At 42.3% G+C, this 22,610-nt stretch overlaps 1 protein-coding gene across 1 annotated transcript in view; it reads right to left on the bottom strand.

Moving 5' to 3' along the window:
• si:dkey-225n22.4 (collagen alpha-1(XXI) chain) overlaps positions 1 to 22,610 on the bottom strand; it is a 122,419-nt gene that overhangs the window by 24,256 nt on the left and 75,553 nt on the right. The window contains exons 16-21 of the mRNA XM_060920849.1: positions 13,718 to 13,762; positions 13,413 to 13,466; positions 1,681 to 1,734; positions 1,391 to 1,444; positions 538 to 609; positions 313 to 348 (exon numbers count right to left, since the gene is read on the bottom strand). Of these exons, the coding sequence (XP_060776832.1) occupies positions 313 to 348; positions 538 to 609; positions 1,391 to 1,444; positions 1,681 to 1,734; positions 13,413 to 13,466; positions 13,718 to 13,762 (315 nt within the window). The remainder of the gene's footprint in view (positions 1 to 312; positions 349 to 537; positions 610 to 1,390; positions 1,445 to 1,680; positions 1,735 to 13,412; positions 13,467 to 13,717; positions 13,763 to 22,610) is intronic.

Below are 22,610 nucleotides of genomic sequence, written 5' to 3'. Positions count from 1 at the left end.
ATTTCTGATTAGTTTAAAGTGATCTTCATTGAAAAGAGCAGTGCTTTTCTTTTAAAAATAAGGAAATTTCAAAGTGACCCCAAACTTTTGAACGGTAGTGTATGCTGTGACAAACAGTACAGATTTAAGCTGGTGCCAATAATACAGATTATATCACAGGAATTTGCCACAAATCCTCCCATGGCAGCTCTAGTCTTTTGGTTTAAGTATTGTATGTTGTGCAATTTCGCTGAGATAGCCACTGGATTCATAAATATCATCTAATTTTAAATTTGGCTGACAAAAGTGAAACAAAGATCAAAATGGCTCTACCTGAACACCCTTTGGACCAGGTTCTCCCATATCCCCCTGTGAAACAGAATTAATATTATAATGGGAGGTCACAAGAGACCTTGTCAGTGGGTATTTTAGGTCAGGCTGTACATCGAATAACTGAGCTGAAAATGATATAGCACAGCTAATGCAGACTACACCCTTGACAACAAAACAGCAGCTCTGGGCTCTAATGATATCTTCTAGACTTTTATGATGCCTTACCTTATGTCCTTTAAAGCCAGGAAGACCTTCAGCACCTTGTAAACCTGGAAAACCTGGTTCTCCCTGTGAGCCCTGTCAAAGTTTAAAGATATATTAATGAGTTTGAGGACCCATACTCTTTTATCTTGTGCATTTATGGTAAGTTAGAACTGAAAGTTTAGAATAATTATACTGACTGATTCAATAAATCTTTCAATTATATATGAACCGTGTTCATTAAGCAATAAGACATATGACTACAATCCAATAATACTCTAAGGCAAGATAGTTAGGCACAAACTGTTAGCTATTTAAGGTGAATTTTGTCATTTTAAACATGTTTTGGTAAACTCATAGCAGGGATGAATGAGTAGTACTAACAATAGTATTAACATGAATCACTAATATTAACTACTAATGACTACTGGGTAATTACCGTACTCAATAAATAATAATAAAGTAATAGTTTGGTCATTGATTTTGAAGTGAGCAATACATATTACCAATTCTTATATATCTCCTGGAGAACTGTTAGCTGAGTAGCTATGACATTAGTTACCTATGACTTATTGAACAATACTGTGAAGTGTTACTCATATTTTTAGACCTGTAGAATCATATAATTACAAATGATCAAGTAATGGAAATTTTACCCTTCATTTGCATTTTCCAGCCCAAAATTAGGAAGGGTGTTATGAAATGATAAGTAGTTAAGATATGAGGTTTCACCAGAGGGGAAAAGTGAAAAGCCTCTTAATATGTTAATATTTCCATTACTTGTAATTCATCTTACAGGTATCAGAAAGCTTTAAAAATTACAAACTGCTCCATTTAAATGGTTCATGCATAGGAGTTGTAATAACTTAAATCTCACCTTTTGGCCTGGCACACCCAGATGACCAGGCAATCCCTGTTGTCCAGGACTTCCCTAGACATGTAAACAGGAATTAACAGACCAAACAAACAATCACACACACATATAACCTTGTCATGCATTGTACATGATGTCCACAATGCCCTTACTATCAGGCATTTGTTAGTAATCTGTTCAATAAGAATGTACTTTATGGAAGAGAATATACACAATTTCCATATAACCATCCACACTGGAGACAGTGTATTTGCATAATTGCTGAAGGTGATTTTTAATAAAAAAAAACTAACCTTAGGGCCAATTTGTCCATCTGCTCCAGAGGAACCTGGTGGTCCCTGGATGCCCTGAGATGTTGAAGCAGAAAGGACATGGAGTTAAATATTTTGTGACTACTGTGGTGGAAGAAGATAACACGGTCTGCTGACTTCATGCATTACAAGATGGCCAAAGTTACGGAATATAATTATGGCTGCGGCGAAAAAAAAAGGATGATGTGGATTATTATATCCCATTGTTTTCAAATCATGCTTTTGCTGAAGGTGAAACAAAAATGTCTAGAAAGTTTTCAGAAATCTCATCACATATTCTGTTTTCTGGCACAATTGAAATTAAACATGCAATAGAACAAGAAGTACTGTACCATATCCAAATCCATGAACTTCTTTTAAACGGAATTTTTACTCTAACATACAAGTCACATGAACTTCACGTGAATAATCACATGATTTGCATGCAAAAATGTACACATATGGGTTTTAGACTCTTCAAATACTCAATATTATTGAAGTCGTTTACATGTGATAACATATTTACTTATTTTACTTAAGTTTAGACATGCAATTTCAGTGCATAACATGGTGAAATGCACATGCACATCATATGGAACATTATTTACTTAAACATGTGAAATGTATGCGATAATTCCAAAAGGATTACAGATTGATCAAATTTAAAATTAAATAATGTAAGACTTATAATGAAACGGCAGCACGGTGGTGCAGTGGTTAGCACTGTTGCCTCGCGGCAGGAAGATTCTGGGTTTCAACGTCATGGCTGACGGGGGGCCTTTGTGTGTGGAGTTTGCATCCTCTGGTTTCCCCCACCATCGATAGACATGCAGTTAGGTTAACTGGCTACCAGAAGTGGACAGTAACGAAGTACATTTACTTGAATACACTTTCTGAGTATCTTTACTTGAGTATTATTTTTTGGCAACTTATGACTTTAACTTCACTACATTTGAAAGACAAATATCGTACTTTTTACTCAACTACATTTCTATCCAGGTCCTCATTACTCATTACTATGAAGTGGCTTTGAAAGTGGATTTTTTTCTTTTCTAAAATGTGATTGGTTTTTTCACAGGTGACACTGAGACAGCCTATCAGTAATCACTAGGGTCAAGTCACATTCATAGATTGTATAAAATCAAGTTCAATGATTTTTCTGCAGCATTATTTAACACGATCAGTTGATGGCAGAATGAAAGGAGGCGGTTCTTCTGGGGAATGCACACACCCATGTCTATAGCTAGAACCCATGTTTCAGTTTTCTTAAAGGAATACAGAGTCGTTTCGCTTTAAATGTTTGTTTTGTTTGCCTAAAATGGAGCACATCACAGCCTACAAAAACTTGCCATCCAGCCTGCAGAAGCATATTGAGGTATTCAAACATTTTATTCCAAGAGAAAGCTTTCAGTGAAGTTGTATGTGCTTTTAGAGCTAGCGATAACGTTGCAATATCTATGCAGTCTGGTTAGTCAGAAGACTTTCTATGGATTTGCCTGCCAAGTTGCCATAGCCTTGTCCACAGCTAATGTTAACACATAGCTAGTTAACTTGGACACTGTTAGTTAGCATGTAAAAACGGAGTTACGCTAACAAGAATAATGTTAACTTATCTGAAGTCATTTCAGAAATGTTTTAACATAATCTTGCCAAATAAACAAAATATAGAAATCTTTCTTTTCTAGTAATGTTAGCTACCCAATATGATTTTGAGTTTGAAAAGACTTTGCTAGCATGTCGGGTGGAGCGTCACTGACTAGCTAGCTTAACATTAAACCACCATGATTCCACAGGCAGATTCATATGTGCATGAATACATACACTTGTGCCTGCACACACACACACACGAGACCTGTGAGATGGACAGTACTGTACTAGTCAGTCACAACAAATTGGATTTTTTTTGTTTTGATGTCAGATGATGGTCTTGCATTTTTTGGCATTAGGTTTTGTAAGTGTTGTGGCAATAATACAACAATGCATTGACAGAAAATGTACTTTTAATACTTAAGTATTTTTAAAAGCAAGTACTTCAGTGGGCGGCACGGTGGTGTAGTGGTTAGCGCTGTCGCCTCACAGCAAGAAGGTCCGGGTTCGAGCCCCATGGCCGGCGAGGGCCTTTCTGTGCGGAGTTTGCATGTTCTCCCTGTGTCCGCGTGGGTTTCCTCCGGGTGCTCCGATTTCCCCCACAGTCCAAAGATATGCAGGTTAGGTTAACTGGTGACTCTAAATTGACCGTAGGTGTGAGTGTGAATGGTTGTCTGTGTCTATGTGTCAACCCTGTGATGACCTGGCGACTTGTCCAGGGTGTACCCCGCCTTTCGCCCATAGTCAGCTGGGATAGGCTCCAGCTTGCCTGCAACCCTGTAGAACAGGATAAAGCGGCTAGAGATAATGAGATGAGATGAGAAGTACTTCAATGCTTTAACTTAAGTCAGAATGCTGTTCATAGACTTTAGTTCAGCATTCAACACAATCATTCCTCAGCAGCTTATTCACAAACTGGACCAGCTGGGACTCAACACCTCCCTGTGCAACTGGCTGCTGGACTTCCTGACGGGGAGACCACAGACTGTATGGGTCAGCAGCAACTCCTCCAGCACCATCACACTGAACACAGGGGCCCCCCAAGGATGTGTGCTAAGCCCCCTCCTCTTCACTCTGCTGACCCACGACTGCACACCAACATCCAGCTCCAATCTCTTCATTAAGTTTGCGGATGACACGACTGTGGTGGGTCTCATCAACAATGGCGATGAGACAATCTACAGGAGTGAGGTGAGCCGCTTGGCCATGTGGTGCAAGGACAACAATCTCCATCTGAACGTGGAGAAGACGAAGGAGATTGTTGTGGACTTCAGGAGAGAGCACACCCAGCATGCTCCACTATCTATTGACGGTGCTGCAGTGGAGAGGGTGAGCAGCACCAAGTTTCTGGGTGTGCACATCTCTGAAGACCTGTCCTGGAGCAACAACACCGCATCACTGGACAAAAAAGCCCAACAGCGTCTGTACTTCCTCCGCAAACTGAGGAGAGCAAGAGCCCCGGCCCCCATCATACACACTTTCTACAGAGGCACCATTGAGAACATCCTGACCAGCTGCATCACTGTGTGGTACAGCGCCTGCACCGTGTCCTGCTGCAAGTCTCTGCAGCACATCGTGAGAGCAGCTGAGAGGATCATTGGTGTCTCTCTCCCTTCTCTTATTGATATTTATAACTCCTGCCTCACCCGCAAAGCCATCAGGATTGCAGGTGACCCCACCCACCCATCTCACAGCCTCTTCAGCCTGCTGCGGTCGGGGAGGAGACTGCAGAGTCTTCGGGCCAAAACCAGCAGGCTCAAGAACAGTTTCTTTCACCAGGCAGTCAGGAGGCTCAACACCCTCCCTGTTCTGCCCCTCCTCCCCCCTCTGCCACAGATTCTGCTTGCACACACCCCTTCAGCATCTGATATGTCATCCTCACAGTTTCCCCCCCAACACACACACACACACACACACACACACACACATACATCTCATCGTTCATTAACACACTGAACTCAGGGACTGCACATCTCACTTTACCGCACATCTCACTTTACCTCGCTCATTTGCACTATTCCGCACTACCTCATCTTAACAGCTGCTAGTTTGTTTATACTGCTTATGTCATGTTTCATGTTTACCTGCTATACCTCAAGTGCCCTTGACTGTTTGGTTTTATATATATATATATATATATATATATATATATATATGAGTGTTTAGTCCACGTCTAGTTCATATCTAGAGTGTTTATACTTTTATATTGTCTGTTTGAGTGTTTAGTCTGTGTGTAGTTCTTATCTAGTGTTTACACTGTTTATGTTGTCTGAGTGTTTAGTCTGTCTTGTTCTTATCTAGTGTTTATACTGTTTATTTATACTGTTTATATTGTTTGAGTGTTATCTAGTTCCTATCTAGAGTGTTTACACTGTTTATATTGTTTGTTTTTTCAATTATTCTATTTTTATTTATTGCATTGCCTGTTTGCACCATGGGTCAGAGAGGACTGATATTTCATCTGTGCTGTATGTCGAGCATGTATAGCATATTTGACAATAATGTTGACTTGACTTGACTTAAGTAAAAAAAATTGACTGTTCAACTTTTACTTGTATTGGAGTAACATTTGACCAGTGGGATCTGTACTTTGACTTAAGTAATGATGCTGGGTAATTTGTCCACCTCTGCTGGCTACATTAAATTGCCCATAGGTGTGAATGGTTGAGAGGAGAAAACCTCTATAATAATCCAGTAGAAGGCAACAGGAAACCACTACTGGAATTCTTCCTTGAATTACACTGAAAGCTTGGCATTTCTTTTTTTTTGATATTGTATAAACTTCTACTGTCTGCTGTGTACAAAGCATTTCAAAGGTTTGATGGTTGGAGCTGTCAGATTGGCCACGTCGTCACTGTAGTGATATGCCAAATGGATAGATAATGGAATAACGTTATAAAATGTCTGTGGCAGCGGGGGCATGGTCAAGCGCCAGTCTGTGACAGGAGGGCAGAGTCAGGGAAGGTAAGTGGCAGAATCACTACACCTGATGTCAATTAACCTGTGTTTGTGTGTGTCTTCCCAGTGACCACGCCCTATATAAGGAGGGAGAGCAGAGAGCAGAGGAGCTCTTCCCCGAACCAGATGCTGGTTGTGTGCGTGTCTGTGTTAAATCACGAATGTTTCACTGAAAAGTGTGGCAATAAAAAGCCATATTCTGCAAACCTGATCTCTGTCCTGCCGTCCTCTGTGCTCCACCCTTCCTTAGAACTGTTACAGTGGTGCCGAAACCCGGGACGGAGAACAGCAGCCTAACAGCCCCATGGAGTCCTCCCCGTTCGCCGAACTGGTCCATGCCCTCGCCACGGCCCAGCAAAGCCAGCACCAGGCACTACTCACCCTCCGAAAGGAACAAGAACAGCGGTTCGAGGCCCTGGTGTTGGCCCAACAAGAAGATCGACAGGCGTTCCGGCACCTCCTCGCATCGGCGGGGTCCACCAACGCTCCCACCGCGGGCCCATCCCCCCTCACCCTAACAAAGATGGGCCCGCAGGACGACCCCGAGGCATTCATCACGTTCTTCGAGCAAGTCGCGGAGACCTCGGGGTGGCCGATGGAGCAGCGCGCGGCGCGACTCCTCCCCCTGCTAACAGGAGAGGCACAGCTGGCCGCGCTACAGCTCCCCACCGACCACTGGCTGGCCTACGCGGACCTTCGCCGGGCCATCCTCCAGCGTGTGGGGCGCACCCCTGAACAGCAGCATCAGCGCTTCCGCGCTTTGCGCTTGGAGGAAGTCGGCCGGCCATTCGCATTTGGACAGCAATTCCGGGACGCCTGCTGGCGGTGGTTGAGGGCCGACAACCGCAACGCCGAGGGGATCATCGACCAGGTGGTGCTGGAGCAATTAATCGCACGCTTGCCAGCAGGAGCTGCGGAGTGGGTCCAGCGCCACCGCTCGGCATCGCTGGATCAGGCAGTCGAGCTGGTGGAGGACCATATGGTGGCTGTCCCGGCAGCAGGACAGCAGACAGCCTCTTCTCTCCTCTCCTCTTCTCTCTCTCTCTCCCTCTCCTCCTGTGTCTCGTCCTCGCCCCATTCCCGCACCGCGGAGGCGGGGGCCGGCGCCACCGGTGCCGGCCCACCACACCCGCGGTGCCCTCCCATTTCTCCCTTCTGTGTCTGTCTCTTCCCCCCCTCAGAACACCGGTGCGGAGAAGAAGCCCAGGCCGGTTTGCTGGTGCTGCGGGGATCCCTTTCTGTTGGGGAATCCCTCGCGGATTTCCCATGAGAACAGTCGCGAGATGAGACTCTGCGGCATGCGTTTGACCAAGTGAGAGTAATCGATGGTCAAACGCTCCAGCCGAACACCACCCCGTCCTTCCCCTACTTCACGATTATGAAGGATAGGTTATACCAAGTGACGCAGGACACTCAAACTAAAGAGCAAGTCACGCAGCTTTTGATTCCGAAGAGCCGCCGGGAATTGGTATTCCAGGCGGCTCACTTTAATTCCATGGCTGGACACCTAGGGCAGGATAAGACACTAGCCCGAATAATGGCCCGATTCTATTGGCCGGGGATTCACGGCGATGTCCGTAGGTGGTGTACGGCGTGCTGCAAATGCCAGTTAGTAAATCCAGCGGCCATTTCAAAAGCGCCTTTGCGCCCTCTACCATTAATCGAGACCCCGTTCGAAAGAATTGGGATGGATCTCATCGGGCCATTAGATCGGTCAACACGAGGGTACCGCTTTATATTAGTTCTGGTGGACTATGCAACACGATACCCGGAAGCCGTGCCTCTGCGCAATATCTCAGCACGCAGTATTGTGGAGGCACTCTTCCGCGTCATCTCCCGAGTTGGAATCCCGAAAGAGATTCTGACTGATCAAGGCACCTCGTTTATGTCATGAACACTGAACGAACTGTATGGGTTATTGGGTATTAAGCCGATCTGCACCAGCGTGTATCACCCACAAATGGACAGTTTAGTTGAACGGTTCAACCGCACCCTCAAGAATATAATTAAAAAATTCGGAAGTGAGGATGCACATAATTGGGATAAGTGGCTCGAGCCCTTGCTGTTTTCAGTGCGAGAGGTCCCCGAAGCCTCCACGGGGTTCTCCCCGTTCAAATTATTATATGGGTGTAAGCCGTGCGGCATTCTAGATGTGCTGCGGGAAAATTGGGAGGAGGGACCTTCACAAAGCAAAAACGAAATTCAATACGTTATGGACCTGCACGCAAAACTCCACACCCTCACCCACCTAACCCAGGAGAATTTGCGGCAGGCCCAAGAACGGCAAGCCCGCCTGTACAACAAGGGTACGCGCCTTAGAGAGTTCGCACCGGGAGATAAAGTACTCGTACTGTTGCCCACATCGAGCTCCAAATTGGTCGCCAAGTGGCAAGGACCCTTTGAGGTCACACGGCAAGTCAGGGACGTCGACTACGAGGTAAGGCGAACGGATAGGGGTGGGGCGCTACAGATTTACCACCTCAATCTGCTTAAACTCTGGAATGAGGAGGTCCCCGTGGCGTTGGTATCGGTGGTTCCGGAGAAGGCGGAGCTGGGGCCAGAGGTTCAAAAAGGGGCATTAGCATCACGTACCCCTCCGGTCCCCTGTGGAGACCACCTCTCCCCGACCCAACTCGCGGAGGTCGCCCAGTTGCAGACTGAGTTTTCGGACGTGTTCTTGCCCCTGCCTGGTCATACTGACCTCATAGAGCACCACATAGAGACGCCCCCGGGGATGGTAGTGTGGAGCCGCCCTTACAGGCTACCCGAACACAAGAAAAAAGTGGTTCGGGAAGAACTCGAGGCCATGCTCGAAATGGGCATCGTCGAGGAGTCCCACAGTGACTGGAGCAGCCCGGTGGTCTTGGTACCCAAGGCCGACGGGTCGGTCTGGTTTTGTGTGGACTATAGAAAAGTCAACGCGGTGTCTAAATTCGACGCGTACCCAATGCCTCGTATTGATGAGTTGCTCGATCGACTAGGCACTGCTCGCTTTTATTCGACCCTGGATTTAACGAAGGGATACTGGCAGATCCCCTTGACTCCACTATCCCGAGAAAAAACGGCCTTTTCCACACCGTTCGGTTTACACCAATTTGTCACACTTCCGTTCGGGCTGTTTGGGGCGCCCGTTACGTTTCAGCGGCTGATGGACAGGGTCCTCCGCCCCCACGCCGCCTATGCAGCCGCCTACCTAGATGACATTATCATCTATAGCAATGACTGGCCGAGGCATCTCGAACATCTGAGGGCCATCCTTAGGTCGCTGAGGCGAGCGGGTCTCACAGCCAACCCAAAGAAGTGTGCGATTGGGCGGGTGGAAGTACGGTATCTGGGCTTCCACTTGGGCAACGGGCAGGTGCGTCCCCAAATTAACAAGACCGCAGCAATTGCAGCCTGCCCGAGGCCCAAGACCAAAAAGGGGGTGAGACAGTTCCTGGGGCTGGCTGGTTATTATCGTAGGTTTATACCTAATTATTCGGACGTCACCAGCCCGCTGACTGATCTCACTAAAAAGGGGGCACCAGATCTGGTCCAGTGGACAGAGCAATGCCAGCGGGCTTTTTCTGAGGTAAAGGCCGCACTGTGTGGGGGGCCACTTTTACACTCCCCTGACTTTTCTCTCCCCTTTATATTACAGACCGATGCGTCGGACAGAGGGCTGGGGGCGGTTTTGTCCCAGGAGGTGGAGGGGGAGGACCGCCCAGTCCTATACATCAGTAGGAAGCTGTCGGTGCGTGAGGGGCGCTACAGCACCATCGAGAAAGAATGTCTAGCAATCAAGTGGGCGGTCCTCGCCCTCCGTTACTACCTGCTGGGGCGCCCTTTCACCCTCTGTTCAGACCACGCGCCCCTCCAGTGGCTCCACCGCATGAAGGATGCCAACGCGTGGATCACCCGTTGGTATCTGGCACTCCAACCCTTTAATTTCAAGGTGGTCCACAGGCCGGGGGCGCAGATGGTCGTGGCGGACTTCCTCTCCTGTCAAGGGGGGGGGAGTCGGCTGCGGGCCGGACGGCCACCCGGCCTGAGTCGGGCGGTGGGGGTATGTGGCAGCGGGGGCGTGGTCAAGCGCCGGTCTGTGACAGGAGAGCGGAGTCAGGGAAGGTAAGTGGCAGAATCACTACACCTGATGTCAATTAACCTGTGTTTGTGTGTGTCTTCCCAGTGACCACGCCCTATATAATGAGGGACAGCAGAGAGCAGAGGAGCTCTTCCCCGAACCAGATGCCGGTTGTGTGCGTGTCTGTGTTAAATCACGAATGTTTCACTGAAAAGTGTGGCAATAAAAAGTCATATTCTGCAAACCTGATCTCTGTCCTGCTGTCCTCTGTGCTCCACCCTTCCTTAGAACTGTTACAATGTCTTTTGTCTGCTATTTTTACTGTTAAAAACTGCAGATCAAATGTGTTGGGAAATTGTGCCAATTTAGCATCACACTGTTAAATACATTGTAGCCCGTAATACATTCCCTGACCATCACACACTGCAGCATTATTAAGGTATAATTTGAGTCAGCTGGATCTGCAGGCAGCAAGCACAATTCAATTTGTCACTATGGCACAGCTACCTTATTGGGTGTTCTCTAGATTTTCAGAACTGCTGGGTAATAATAACATCCTGTTTCTGTTGTTGTTGTTGTTGTTGTTGTTGTTGTTTAAAAATGCCCTGTTTTAACAGTATTACATAGGTGTAGAATTAAATTACACAGTTGCAAATTGCATTATATAGCGAGAAATAAGGAAGAAATAATGTCCTTCAGGTTTGAAACCTACGAAATGCTATGTACACCGCAGAGAGTATAAGTTTATACAATATTAAAGAAATGCCCTGCTTTCAGTAGAAAAATGTCAATCATACCTATACCTGTAAAACATGAGCGCCTGCATTAAATTATACAAATCATGTCTCAGTTCATTACAGGCATCAAAATTCACTTTAAAAACAGTTTTCTCACAAAATGTTATGGCATGCAAACAAGGCAATATTGCTTAATGGTGACTGGTCAACAGCTCTACTACAACAACTGTTTAATTTACACATCCAAAGCATTTCATATTGCTGCCAATGTTCTGTGTCTAACATATACTCAGAATATGTATGTGGTTGATTTTTATATTCTCTTTGGTTACTGTGTGCCCATCAAGTGTTATACTGTTAAAATACAAAAACCTTAATTCAGAAAATCATTTGCATTTTGTGAGAGGTGCTGAATAATGACAGACTCTGTTTATACCAGGCTGTCTCATGAATCTTGTATCTGCACTGCATCCTGATAATTTTATGCATCATTCATCTGCATTTGGCAACCAACTTCCTGTGTTGTTCCTCGTTTCCCATTGTTTTATGCAAATGATGGTTAATGCATTTTCATATTTATAATTTCCTTTACCCCAGCTTTTTCTTTAAAGTCCACATTATTATTCAGTTATTTATCATAAAGTATATTATACAGTAACTACTATAATTTATGCGTGATTACAGTAAAGAAAAGTAAGTAAAGGTTCTGTTTGCCAAATGTACATTTTTATAAAATCTGGAAAATACATATCAGACCTCTTGGTAGATTGTGTGATAGGATGTAAATTTACTTTAAGTGCATCTCCAGTGCTTTTATACCTGCATTTTTATGTACACAATTCCTATATGTAGTATATTGATACCAAAGAATAATAAAACAAAAGGTATAAAGATACTCTTAATAAATGCTACCCACTCTACAGGTCTCACAACCATCTAAAGTAATTGAACATCACTGGAGTACTGTGTTATATGCAGATTTTAGTATTTGATAGCAATAACATGGGCAGCAGGGTGGTGTAGTGGTTAGCACTGTCACCTCACAGCAAGAAGGTTCTGGGTTCGAGCCCAGTGGCCGGCGAGGGCCTTTCTGTGTGGAGTTTGCATGTTCTCCCTGTGTCTGCGTGGGTTTCCTCCGGGTGCTCTGGTTTCCCCCACAGTCCAAAGACATGCAGGTTAGGCTAATTGTTGGCTCTAAATTGACTGTAGGTGTGAGTGTGAATGTGAATGGTTCTTTGTCTCTATATGTCAGCCCTGCGATAACCTGGTGACTTGTCCAGGGTGTACCCTGCCTCTTGCCCACAGTCAGCTGGGATAGGCTCCAGCTTGCCTGCGACCCTGTAGAACAGGATAAGCGGCTACAGATGATGGATGGATGGATGGATAGATAGATAGAGATAACACTATCATTTTAACCATATTATGATTATAAATAGCTAAATAAAGCACCCATTATCAGACTACTTTTTTATTTCTTTATTACTTGACAGCAGACTCCAAAAACTGTTATTAATGAACTGAGGCTTAACCATTAATTATGGATTCTGCTTCCGCCATAAAAGCTCTGGATTTTGCTCTTGGATTTATTACTGGTGATTCTTTCTATAGTCATTACTCTCAGCTACATACCTGAAAGTGGCCTGGCCAACTATAATGAGGATACAGCATAGACAGTATATTACACCAGAAAATACTTTATCTGCCTTTAATAGTTCATCTTTCTTTATAGGCCAAGACATAACTCAGCTAGGCATTTGTTTTCATTCCAAAAGGTTTGTTAATGAACAGTTATTTTCAGTTTATTGTTTATGTTTTCATTTTTATTTATACATCACACTTTTTTCTGAATCTAAGCATAAGTTATGATTATAATTATTAATGATTATACAATCGTTAATGATTATAATTTTCATTCAAACTCAGTTAAAACAAGTCTACTGTTAAATAATCATTCACCTACAACTAATACAAATGTTGTTCCACAAATTAACTAAGGATTTTTTCCCTAATACCACAAGATGGCAGTAATGAAATCAGTTCAATTCAGAATCAGTTAAATTATTTGCATAATCACGAAACATTGTAATATTCTATACTGACCAATAGAGGTCACTCTACTCACTTTTCCCCTTTTGTTTTAGAAATCGAAGCACTATTGTTTAAAGGTTTCTGTTAGAAATTTTGTTTTGGTGATGTACAAATTGGCTTTCTTTGTCTTGTTCCATTGCAGCTGTAAAGAAGCAGGTTTTAAGCTGAATGGAATGAATGTGAACGCATTTATTTATTTATTTATTTATTTATTTATTTATTTAACACATGGGTCAGTGATCCCAAATGGAGGACCAGGTAAAGTGGCGAAGGTGCAGTACTCAGTAGAAATGTTAACTTACTGGAAGTCCTTTAGGTCCAGCAGATCCTTTCTGTCCAGGTGATCCTCTAGCCCCCTAAAATCCAGACACAATGATAAGATCAATAGCTGTGTGATACCAATTTGACAACAACAGGGATTGTATGGACTCACGTAGTCACTATAATGCAGCATTTTGTGTCTAGGAAAATGCTCAAGGAAAATCAATAACCAGTGCATAATGGTTGCAAAGTTCAGGCTTTTCAATTATACAGTGTGTGTGTGGTCTATTTAAATAAAGATAAAGATAAGAATATTGTGAGTGGCATGAAACGCAAACAATTGTACCTGAGGTCCAGTTGGCCCCACCTCCCCAGGAAGTCCACGAATACCCTGAGAACAACAGAGCAAATCCCATTTACTTCTATTACATGCTAGTGTTTTGATTGACAGGTCTAATGGCGCATACTGTGAAGAACAGACCCCATGATGGCCCTGTCATTAATCACGGTCCTCTTCTCTAGTTTCCGTTATTACATTCATTGCCATTCCACTTCATTACCATTAATGACACTAATTTAATTCTACATTGTGTTTAAGTTATTAAACAACTAGAAGCTTGCCAAGAAAAATGACAATTACTGAGACAAATATATGTAATACATAGATGTAAAAGAGGGTCTTTGATTGTTCATCTCATTTAGGAAACTTCCCACCTAATCTGTTTCTTTTAGAACAAAGTGCTAATTATACAATTATGCACATGGAATAGCAGTCAGGTAGCGTGCCAATACAAGAGCGCCTGCTGCATAGTAACTATACACTCAACTCCAGAATTACACATTTCATGGAAATGAACAAAAATTCATATGTAAATTGGAAATTAAATGCAATTAGTAACATTTTGGGGTTTAAATGTATGGGGATGATCCACAGTTCTATTTTAACAATTTTGACAAACATACAGTATAACATTTTTTCCTGATTTTTCCATGTTTTAAATAGTATATACACTTTAAGAATGTTAATTATTTCAACAGTACATTCTGAGAAGAAAATGCAGGTGTCTTAGGAGAAGTATATTTGTTAAAGATATGGAGTTTCTGCAATTGTTTGATTTAAAATTTGGAATAATTATGCTTAATTCTGTGGCATAATTCAGGAGTTCTGGAACTGACTATATCCAGCTGAAGTGTGTTACCAGTTCTCCAAGTGGTTTAGGTTGTCCTTATAGGAGACAGACTGTCAGTGTGGCATGACACAATGACTAGAACAGTTATCATCTATTATTCTATTATCATCTATCATGGAGTAATCTGAAAGCAAGCATTAAGCATGTGAACAGGAAAGAACTTTTTTTTAAGTATGAAACTTGAGTATTTGCAAACATCCTCAACTCTATGACATGTTTCTTAATGCAAGACCCTATAGTAGATAGTTCAAACAACTGAGGACATCACTCTATTGAGGACATTTAGCAAAATCACTGTATCCAAAAAGACATCAGCATTGTGGATGACCCCTTGCACCTTTCCTACGACTCTTTACCCTCCTGTCATCTGGATCACTGCTGACAACCTCTGTAACAGCTTCTTCCTTCAGCCTGTCATGGTCCTGAACACTCTGCTGCCAACACCTGAATGAACTGAACTAAATCGAACATGGCATATAAATCAGCCTCACTATTTACACTTTATAGCACAGGGTCATCATCTGGACTGTACTCTTGTCCTTATAGATATTTCTGTTTGTTTTATGCTACTAAGACAGTTTACAGTCTGATCTTTTGCACAGTTCTTTTACTTGCCGCTAAACAAATATTGCAGACTCTTGACTGAAAGTGTATCTATTGTATTGTTCTGTTCTGTGCATTTTGGAATTGTGTTGGAAGAATTCCCCTTTTTTACACACAGTTTTTTGTAGTTTTAAAATTAACACAACCTGTGAATTTGTTCACAACATTCAACAAAATATGTGTAGTTGCTTGATTTAGCTGAACAGCAGCCAGGCCATAGTGTGATAATACCATCGATTTGCCATTTCATTTTCATTTTATTGTATACTGTTGTACATAAATATAACATTTATATTATTATCACTTGTCAGCCCTGCGATAACCTGGCGACTTGTCCAGGGTGTACCCCAGTCAGCTGGGATAGGATCCAGCTTGCCTGCAACCCTGTAGAACAGGATAAGCGGCTACAGATAATGGATGGATGGATTATAATCACTTCACTATATGAACTGCTAAAAAAAACCTCTACAGCTCAGTGGTCATTGAGCACCTCTGAACAGCCTCTCCATTTCTTAGAGACGGTGTAAACAACACTGCTAATGCCAGCCATTTAGAACCTCATAAGTACTTACAGACTACTTGCAGTATAAATTCACTGGCCCTTTTTGGGTAAGACTGAAGCCCCCTGCTTACAACCCCATGGAAATCGGTGGAATAATAGTAACTCAGGTGAGGAATTTCAGTGGGGGAATTATGGAGTTACTCAAGTAGTGTTACATTAATGCTAGCTCTCTCTATCTTCAGCTTGAAAAACATTAGCTTGCTACTTGTTTTTTAACAACTATATTTGATGTGCTCTTGAAGCGGGTAAAGGCTGATTTATGTTGTAGTAGTTAATTAGTTTTAGTTGGCTAGTATGTGTTTCATGCATGGTGTCACCAGGTAATGCTAACTTCCAGTGACTGTGGCTGGAGTGTGTGATAAGCATCAGGGGAGCTGTATAATGTCAAAATCACCATTTAGACGGGGAGAGGATTCTTGCTGGTGATGGCTTGATGGCAAAATTCTTGAGGTAAGTTGTACTTGAAATTGTTTCTTAACATACATTTACATGCAAAAATGAAATCTGCTACTGTTATTTTTAATACTTGTTTAGTTTTGTCTCTAACAGAATGGTTATACTGTTTATTTTACTCTCTATTAACTTCAGATGTTTAGACAGATTTGCTAACTTTATTATGAAATTGGCAGAGGCAGCTAATTTACATGGCAGAAATACAGCGGGGAGTTTTTTGTTTTGTTTTTAACTATTGTTGTTCAGCTTCCAGGATGGAAATTTAACTTGTAAAATACAGTATGTTACGTAGTTGTGTGCTATTTTTATTAGCATTTAGTTTGTACTTGGCACTGTATTATGAAAGCATCTAGCTAGAACTATAAGTTCTACTAATTATTCAGCATCATGAGGCAGGAATATTTTTTCTTCTTCTTGCTAACTATCTAACTATCTAACTTTGCTAACTAAGATGTACCTCATATAGCTATGGCTAGCTTAATCCAATTATTTCCCATCGTAGCAATCCTTTTAATACAAATACATTTAAGACAATTTAGTTCAGATCAGTAAGAATGTTGGTGTATGAATGTACAGATGCAGCCTCATGTTACCTAACATTAAGTGTATAAATTTTATGTCGGGGAGGAAATGAACTGTGATATCAGCTAATGCTGTATGTAAAATATTATTTTAAAAAGTGATCGCTGCATGATCTGTCTAAATGTTAACATCTCATTAATTTATTATGCAGCAAATGGAACAATGGCGACACAGTGGTGGAGTGGTTGGGGCTGCCGCCACACAGCAAGAAGGTTCTGTGTTCGAGTCCAGCAGCCAACTGGAGCCTTTCTGTGTGGAGTTTGCATGTTCTCCTTGTGCCTGCATGGGTTTCGTCCAAGTACTTTGGTTTCCTCCCACAGTCCACATGCAGATTAGTTCAACTGGCTATTCTAAATTGCCCATAGGTGTGTGAGTGGACCCACCACCAGATGAGGGTTTGGGTCCCTCTGGTGTGCCATAATCATCTCATCTCATTATCTCTAGCCGCTTTATCCTTCTACAGGGTCGCAGGCAAGCTGGAGCCTATCCCAGCTGACTACCGGCGAAAGGCGGGATACACCCTGGACAAGTCGCCAGGTCATCACAGGGCTGACACATAGACACAGACAACCATTCACACTCACATTCACACCTACGGTCAATTTAGAGTCACCAGCTAACCTAACCTGCATGTCTTTGGACTGTGGGGGAAACCGGAGCACCCGGAGGAAACCCACGTGGACACGGGGAGAACATGCAAACTCCACACAGAAAGGCCCTCGCCGGCCACGGGGCTCGAACCCGGACCTTCTTGCTGTGAGGCGACAGCGCTAACCACTACACCACCGTGCCACCCATGCCATAATCACCCAAGAGAATTCATGGAAGCTTGTCAACGGCTTCCTGGATCGCTGACCCTCAACTATGAGGATGGCAGCAGACAGACAAATGGACCAATCTGAAGATGATCCTTGGGTCCTTCAATGATCAGATGATCAATCTAAGATACAAAGTTTTGACATAAGTAAAATGTACAAGGTGTAGTTATGTGTCATGTTGCCTAATGAAACAGGATGGTTTTGTCCTATGTTGGACAGTTCCTTTATTACTGCTGAAATTCTATGAAATTCGATTCTGTGAATTTGTATCATTATATTCTGCAGTTTGATTTCTGTGAATCGTTAATACTTCATGATAATAAATGTGTTGAGGTCATAAATAGTGCATCAATGTCATTAACTAATTTTGTGTCAAATAGCACTTTTTTGTGTAAGGCTTTAGGCATTTTTAACACAGTGTGTGTTGCCAAGGAGAGCACATAATGTGTTAATATAACACGTTTACACATCTTCATGTTAACCTTTCTGACACATTCACTGTGTTAAAATAATTTACACAGTGAACGTGTCAAAATTAACACAAGCATTGTCCCAAAACTCACTCATTGGTGTGTAAGAATTTAACACAGTTTGAGTCAGTTTTCTGTCATCCTTTCATCCAAGTGTGTGGTATTTTTGGTTTTCCATGTTGCTTGATAGCAGATGGCTTATAAAGTGACTTGTAAGAAATGCTACATATGGGTGAATCTGGTGGACTGACACACACACTCACTCTCTCTCGCTGCTATGTGCACTGCTGCCTGATGTGATGCTCAAATGCCCAGTTGATTCATTTGGTAGCTCAGTGATTAAGGTATTGGGCTACAGAGCTACTGATTGGAAGATCATGAGTTCAAATCTCAGTATTGCTGGGCTGTCACTGTTGGTCCCTTGAACACAGCCCTTTACTCTCAACTGTTTAATTCTATCCTGTTTCAATTGTAAGTCACTTTGTCAGCCAAATGAGCAAATGTAATTGTAATACTGGTGTTTAATCCTGACACACATCTAACTGCTGTGGCTCCTCTAGCCCTTAGGACCTGCCTGATTCATTTTGATGCACTTCTTGGAACTTATTTCACTTCTGACTCATTTTCTACTTTTGTGGATGGTCTCACATAAATACCCTAAAGATTTCACCTCCCAAAACCAGTTCTTGCCCAAATCACACCTATGTTTCAGTGGATAAACTCATGTGGTACTGTAGACTTTTATCTAAAACCTGTAAGAACATCCTTTCAACACGCTTTTGGACATTATAGTAAACAGTTTTAGAGCACTACTGCAGAACAAATTGACTTTTGAAAACTGATAAAATGATGCATCCTGATGAAGAAATACTAAATGAAATCTAAAGGGCCAACTCACAATTAGGAATTCAAATAATGTTTTAATCTCAGCTAATTATTTTATATTATGTACATAAAATTACATGCACATGTCTAATGCTTATAGTAATAATTTCTAAGTACACGTGTCTAATACCTGTAATAATTTGTTCATCTGCACCTAAGAATCACACTATACTTAAACCCTTATATAATTAATTAAATATATCATTCTTAAGGATGCCTAAAATAATGTAGGCCCAACCTTTATATATTTTCAGCACCTGCTGTCTATAGTGATCCCTCATAATGATCCTTTTAGTTGCATGTGTCAAAATGTAATAGGATATACAGGGAGTGCAGAATTATTAGGCAAGTTGTATTTTTGATGATTAGTTTTATTATTGAAAAACAACTATGTTCTTGATGAACCCAAAAGACTCATAAATATCAAAGCTGAGTATTTTTGGAAGTTGGAGTAGGGCTTTCTTAGTTTTAGCTATCTTAGGAGGATATCTGTGTGTGCAGGTGACTATAACTGTGCATAATTATTAGGCAACTTAACAAAAAACAAACATATACCCATTTCACTCATTTATTTTCACCAGGGAAACCAATATAACAACTCAACATTCACTAATATACATTGCTGGCATTCAAAAAAACAAACAAACAAATCAGTGACTAATATAGCCGCCTTTCTTTACAAGGACACTCAAAAGCCTGCCATCCATGGATTTGGTCAGTGTTTTGATCTGTTTGCGATCAACATTGCGTGCAGCAGCAACCACAGCCTCCCAGACACTGTTCAGAGATGTGTACTGTTTCCCCTCCTTGTAGATCTCACATTTGATGAGGGACCACAGGTTTTCTATGGGGTTCAGATCAGGTGAACAAGGAGGCCACGTCATTAATCTTTCTTCCTTTAGACCCTTTCTGGCCAGCCATGCTGTGGAGTACTTGGATGCGTGTGATGGAGCATTGTCCTGCATGAAAATCATGTTTTTCTTGAAGGATGCTGACTTCTTCCTGTACCACTGCTTGAAGAAGGTGTCTTCCAAAACTGACAATAGGACTGGGAGTTGAGCTTGACGCCATCCTCAACCCGAAAAGGTCCCACAAGCTCATCTTTGATGATACCAGCCCATACCAGTACCCCACCTCCACCTTGCTGGCATCTGAGTCGGACTGGAGCTCTCTGCCCTTTACTGATCCAGCCACGAGCCCATCCATCTGGCCCATCAAGACTCACTCTCATTTCATCTGTCCATAAGACCTTAGAAAAATCAGTCTTGTGATACTTCTTGGCCCAGTCTTGACGTTTCATCTTGCGTGTCTTGTTCAGTGGTGGTCGTTTTTCAGCCTTTGTTACCTTGGCCGTGTCCCTGAGTATTGCACACCTTGTGCTTTTTGACACTCCAGTGATGTTGCAGCTCTGAAATATGGCAAAACTGGTGGCGAGTGGCATCTTGGCAGCTTCACGCTTGACTTTCCTCAGTTCACGGGCAGTTAGTTTGCGCCTTTTTTTTTCAACGCGCTTCTTGCGACCCTGTTGACTATTTTGAATGAAGCGCTTGATTGTTCGATGGTCACGCTTCAAAAGCTGGGCAATTTTAAGAGTGCTCCATCCCTTTGTAATATATGTCACTATTTTTGACTTTTCTGAGTCCGTCAAATCCCTCTTCTGACCCATTTTGCCAAAGGAAAGGAAGTTGCCTAATAATTTTGCACACCTGATATAGGGTGTTGATGTCATTAGACCACACCCCTTTTCATTACAGAGATGCACATCACCTGGTATGCTTAATTGGTAGGAGGCTTTCAAGCCTATGCAGCTTGGAGTAGGCCAACATGCATAGAGAGGGTAATGTGGTCAACATACTCATTTGCCTAATAATTCTGCACTCCCTGTACAGGCCCTCTCTGCCCTCAGCAATGTTTCCAGCTCCAGGTTAATTAAGCATGACAAATCAAGAGGCATGCAGTAGTAGGGCGGAAACGTCAAGAGTTCTGTTTGCTCACTGAGCCCTCAGAAATGAGAAAAGGAACAAGGGAATGAGAGCAGATGTGTCACTTTGAAGTGATGCCTCCCACATAACGTCTCACTTAATGAGTCGTTTTCTGGTGAAAGAAATGTGTGGATTCCTCTAAATGAGACAGGATCAAATAGTGAGACTAAAAAGATCACTGCAGGGAATGATACTGAGAGGTAGTAATCTGTAGAAGTGTGATAGTGAGAGGGAGTTTAAGGTCACGAATTAAATTACATGAGAGAAATGAAAAACACTATATCTGAAGAGTACCACATATGGAATAGCGATAATATTATCATACAGTGTAATTACCAGGACATGGAGTTGTTTATATGACTACGACTCGTATACAGCGGTGCAATTTTAAATACTTTTTTAACCACTTAATTCCCTGGTGCATTATTTAGTTATTCGTTTTAAAGCATATTATGAAGTAACTATAGTGAAAAAAAAAAACAATGAAATACACCATATGACCAAAAGTATGTGGACTTTTGTGGACAAAAGTACTTTTTTTCCAGCATGACAGTGCCACTGTGCATAAAGCGAGCTCCATGAACAGATGGTTTGTCAAGGTTGGTGTGAAAGAACTTGAGAAGCCTCACCCCACTGAATATCTTTGAGGTTAAACTGGAACACTGACTGTGAATCAGGCCTTCTTGCCCTATATCAGTTATTGATCTCACTAATGCTCTTGTGGCTGAATGAACACAAATCTCCAAGCCATGCTTCAACGTCTAGTGGAAAGCCTCCCAGAACAGTGGAAATTATAATAACAGAAAAGGGGGACTAAATCTAGAATGAGAAGTTCAACAAACACATTTGGGTGACAGTTAGGTGTTCTTGTACTTTTGGCCATGTCACAGTGAAGAAAGTGAGGAACTGTACACTTTGTGCTCATAAATGCTCATAAATGGCCAACCACTGTGACCAACGAAAACCGACGATAAAGGTCTGGCAGAGTCCAAATATTTTGATTAAAATCTCAGAGAATGCTCACTGTGACACTTGCCTAAAGCCAGTTTTAAGTCTGGAGCTGCTGACTGGCCCTACGGGTTACGTAGGACCATGAAAAGTGATGGCTACTCAGGAGAACGAGAGGGCTAAAGCATATTTTATTAGCCATCAGTAACTATAAAACAAATAGGATTGTCTCATCTAAAAGTCTCATCTTATAGGCATGAAACTAGTGATGGCTAGTCATGACATCAGACAGAAGGCTAAAATCTGATATCTATCAATAGATTAATAATGAAACTAGTGAATAAGTGTGTATGCCTGATAAAATGCGTTGTTCAAAAATTAGGGGTGAGCAATGCATTATATTACAGGGTCTCATCAATAGCATAATAGAAATGACATGGGGCAAATTATTATACGCACACACATGCACACGCAAACGCACACATGATAAAAGAGAGATAGACAGCTGCATTCATAATTATTCTTTTTTTTAAGATCTTTTATGTTTGCAATGCTCGATTGGGTTCATGCTGTGTTTCCTGCTTGTGAATAGCAAACATGGTAAATAGAAGTCCTGTCACACTTTTAAATAAATAAATAAATAATTCAGCTCTGTTGTTTGTCCTTCTGTGTAATCTGCACTTTGACTGGACAATCTGTGCTTATTCTATCTACATTTAGCTTCTCCTCCAGAGGCATTTTGGGAG

This window comes from Neoarius graeffei, chromosome 5 (genome assembly GCF_027579695.1).
Source record: "Neoarius graeffei isolate fNeoGra1 chromosome 5, fNeoGra1.pri, whole genome shotgun sequence".
In the NCBI taxonomy this organism is placed as follows: domain Eukaryota; kingdom Metazoa; phylum Chordata; class Actinopteri; order Siluriformes; family Ariidae; genus Neoarius; species Neoarius graeffei.
This window is presented reverse-complemented; position numbering and strand designations above follow the sequence as displayed.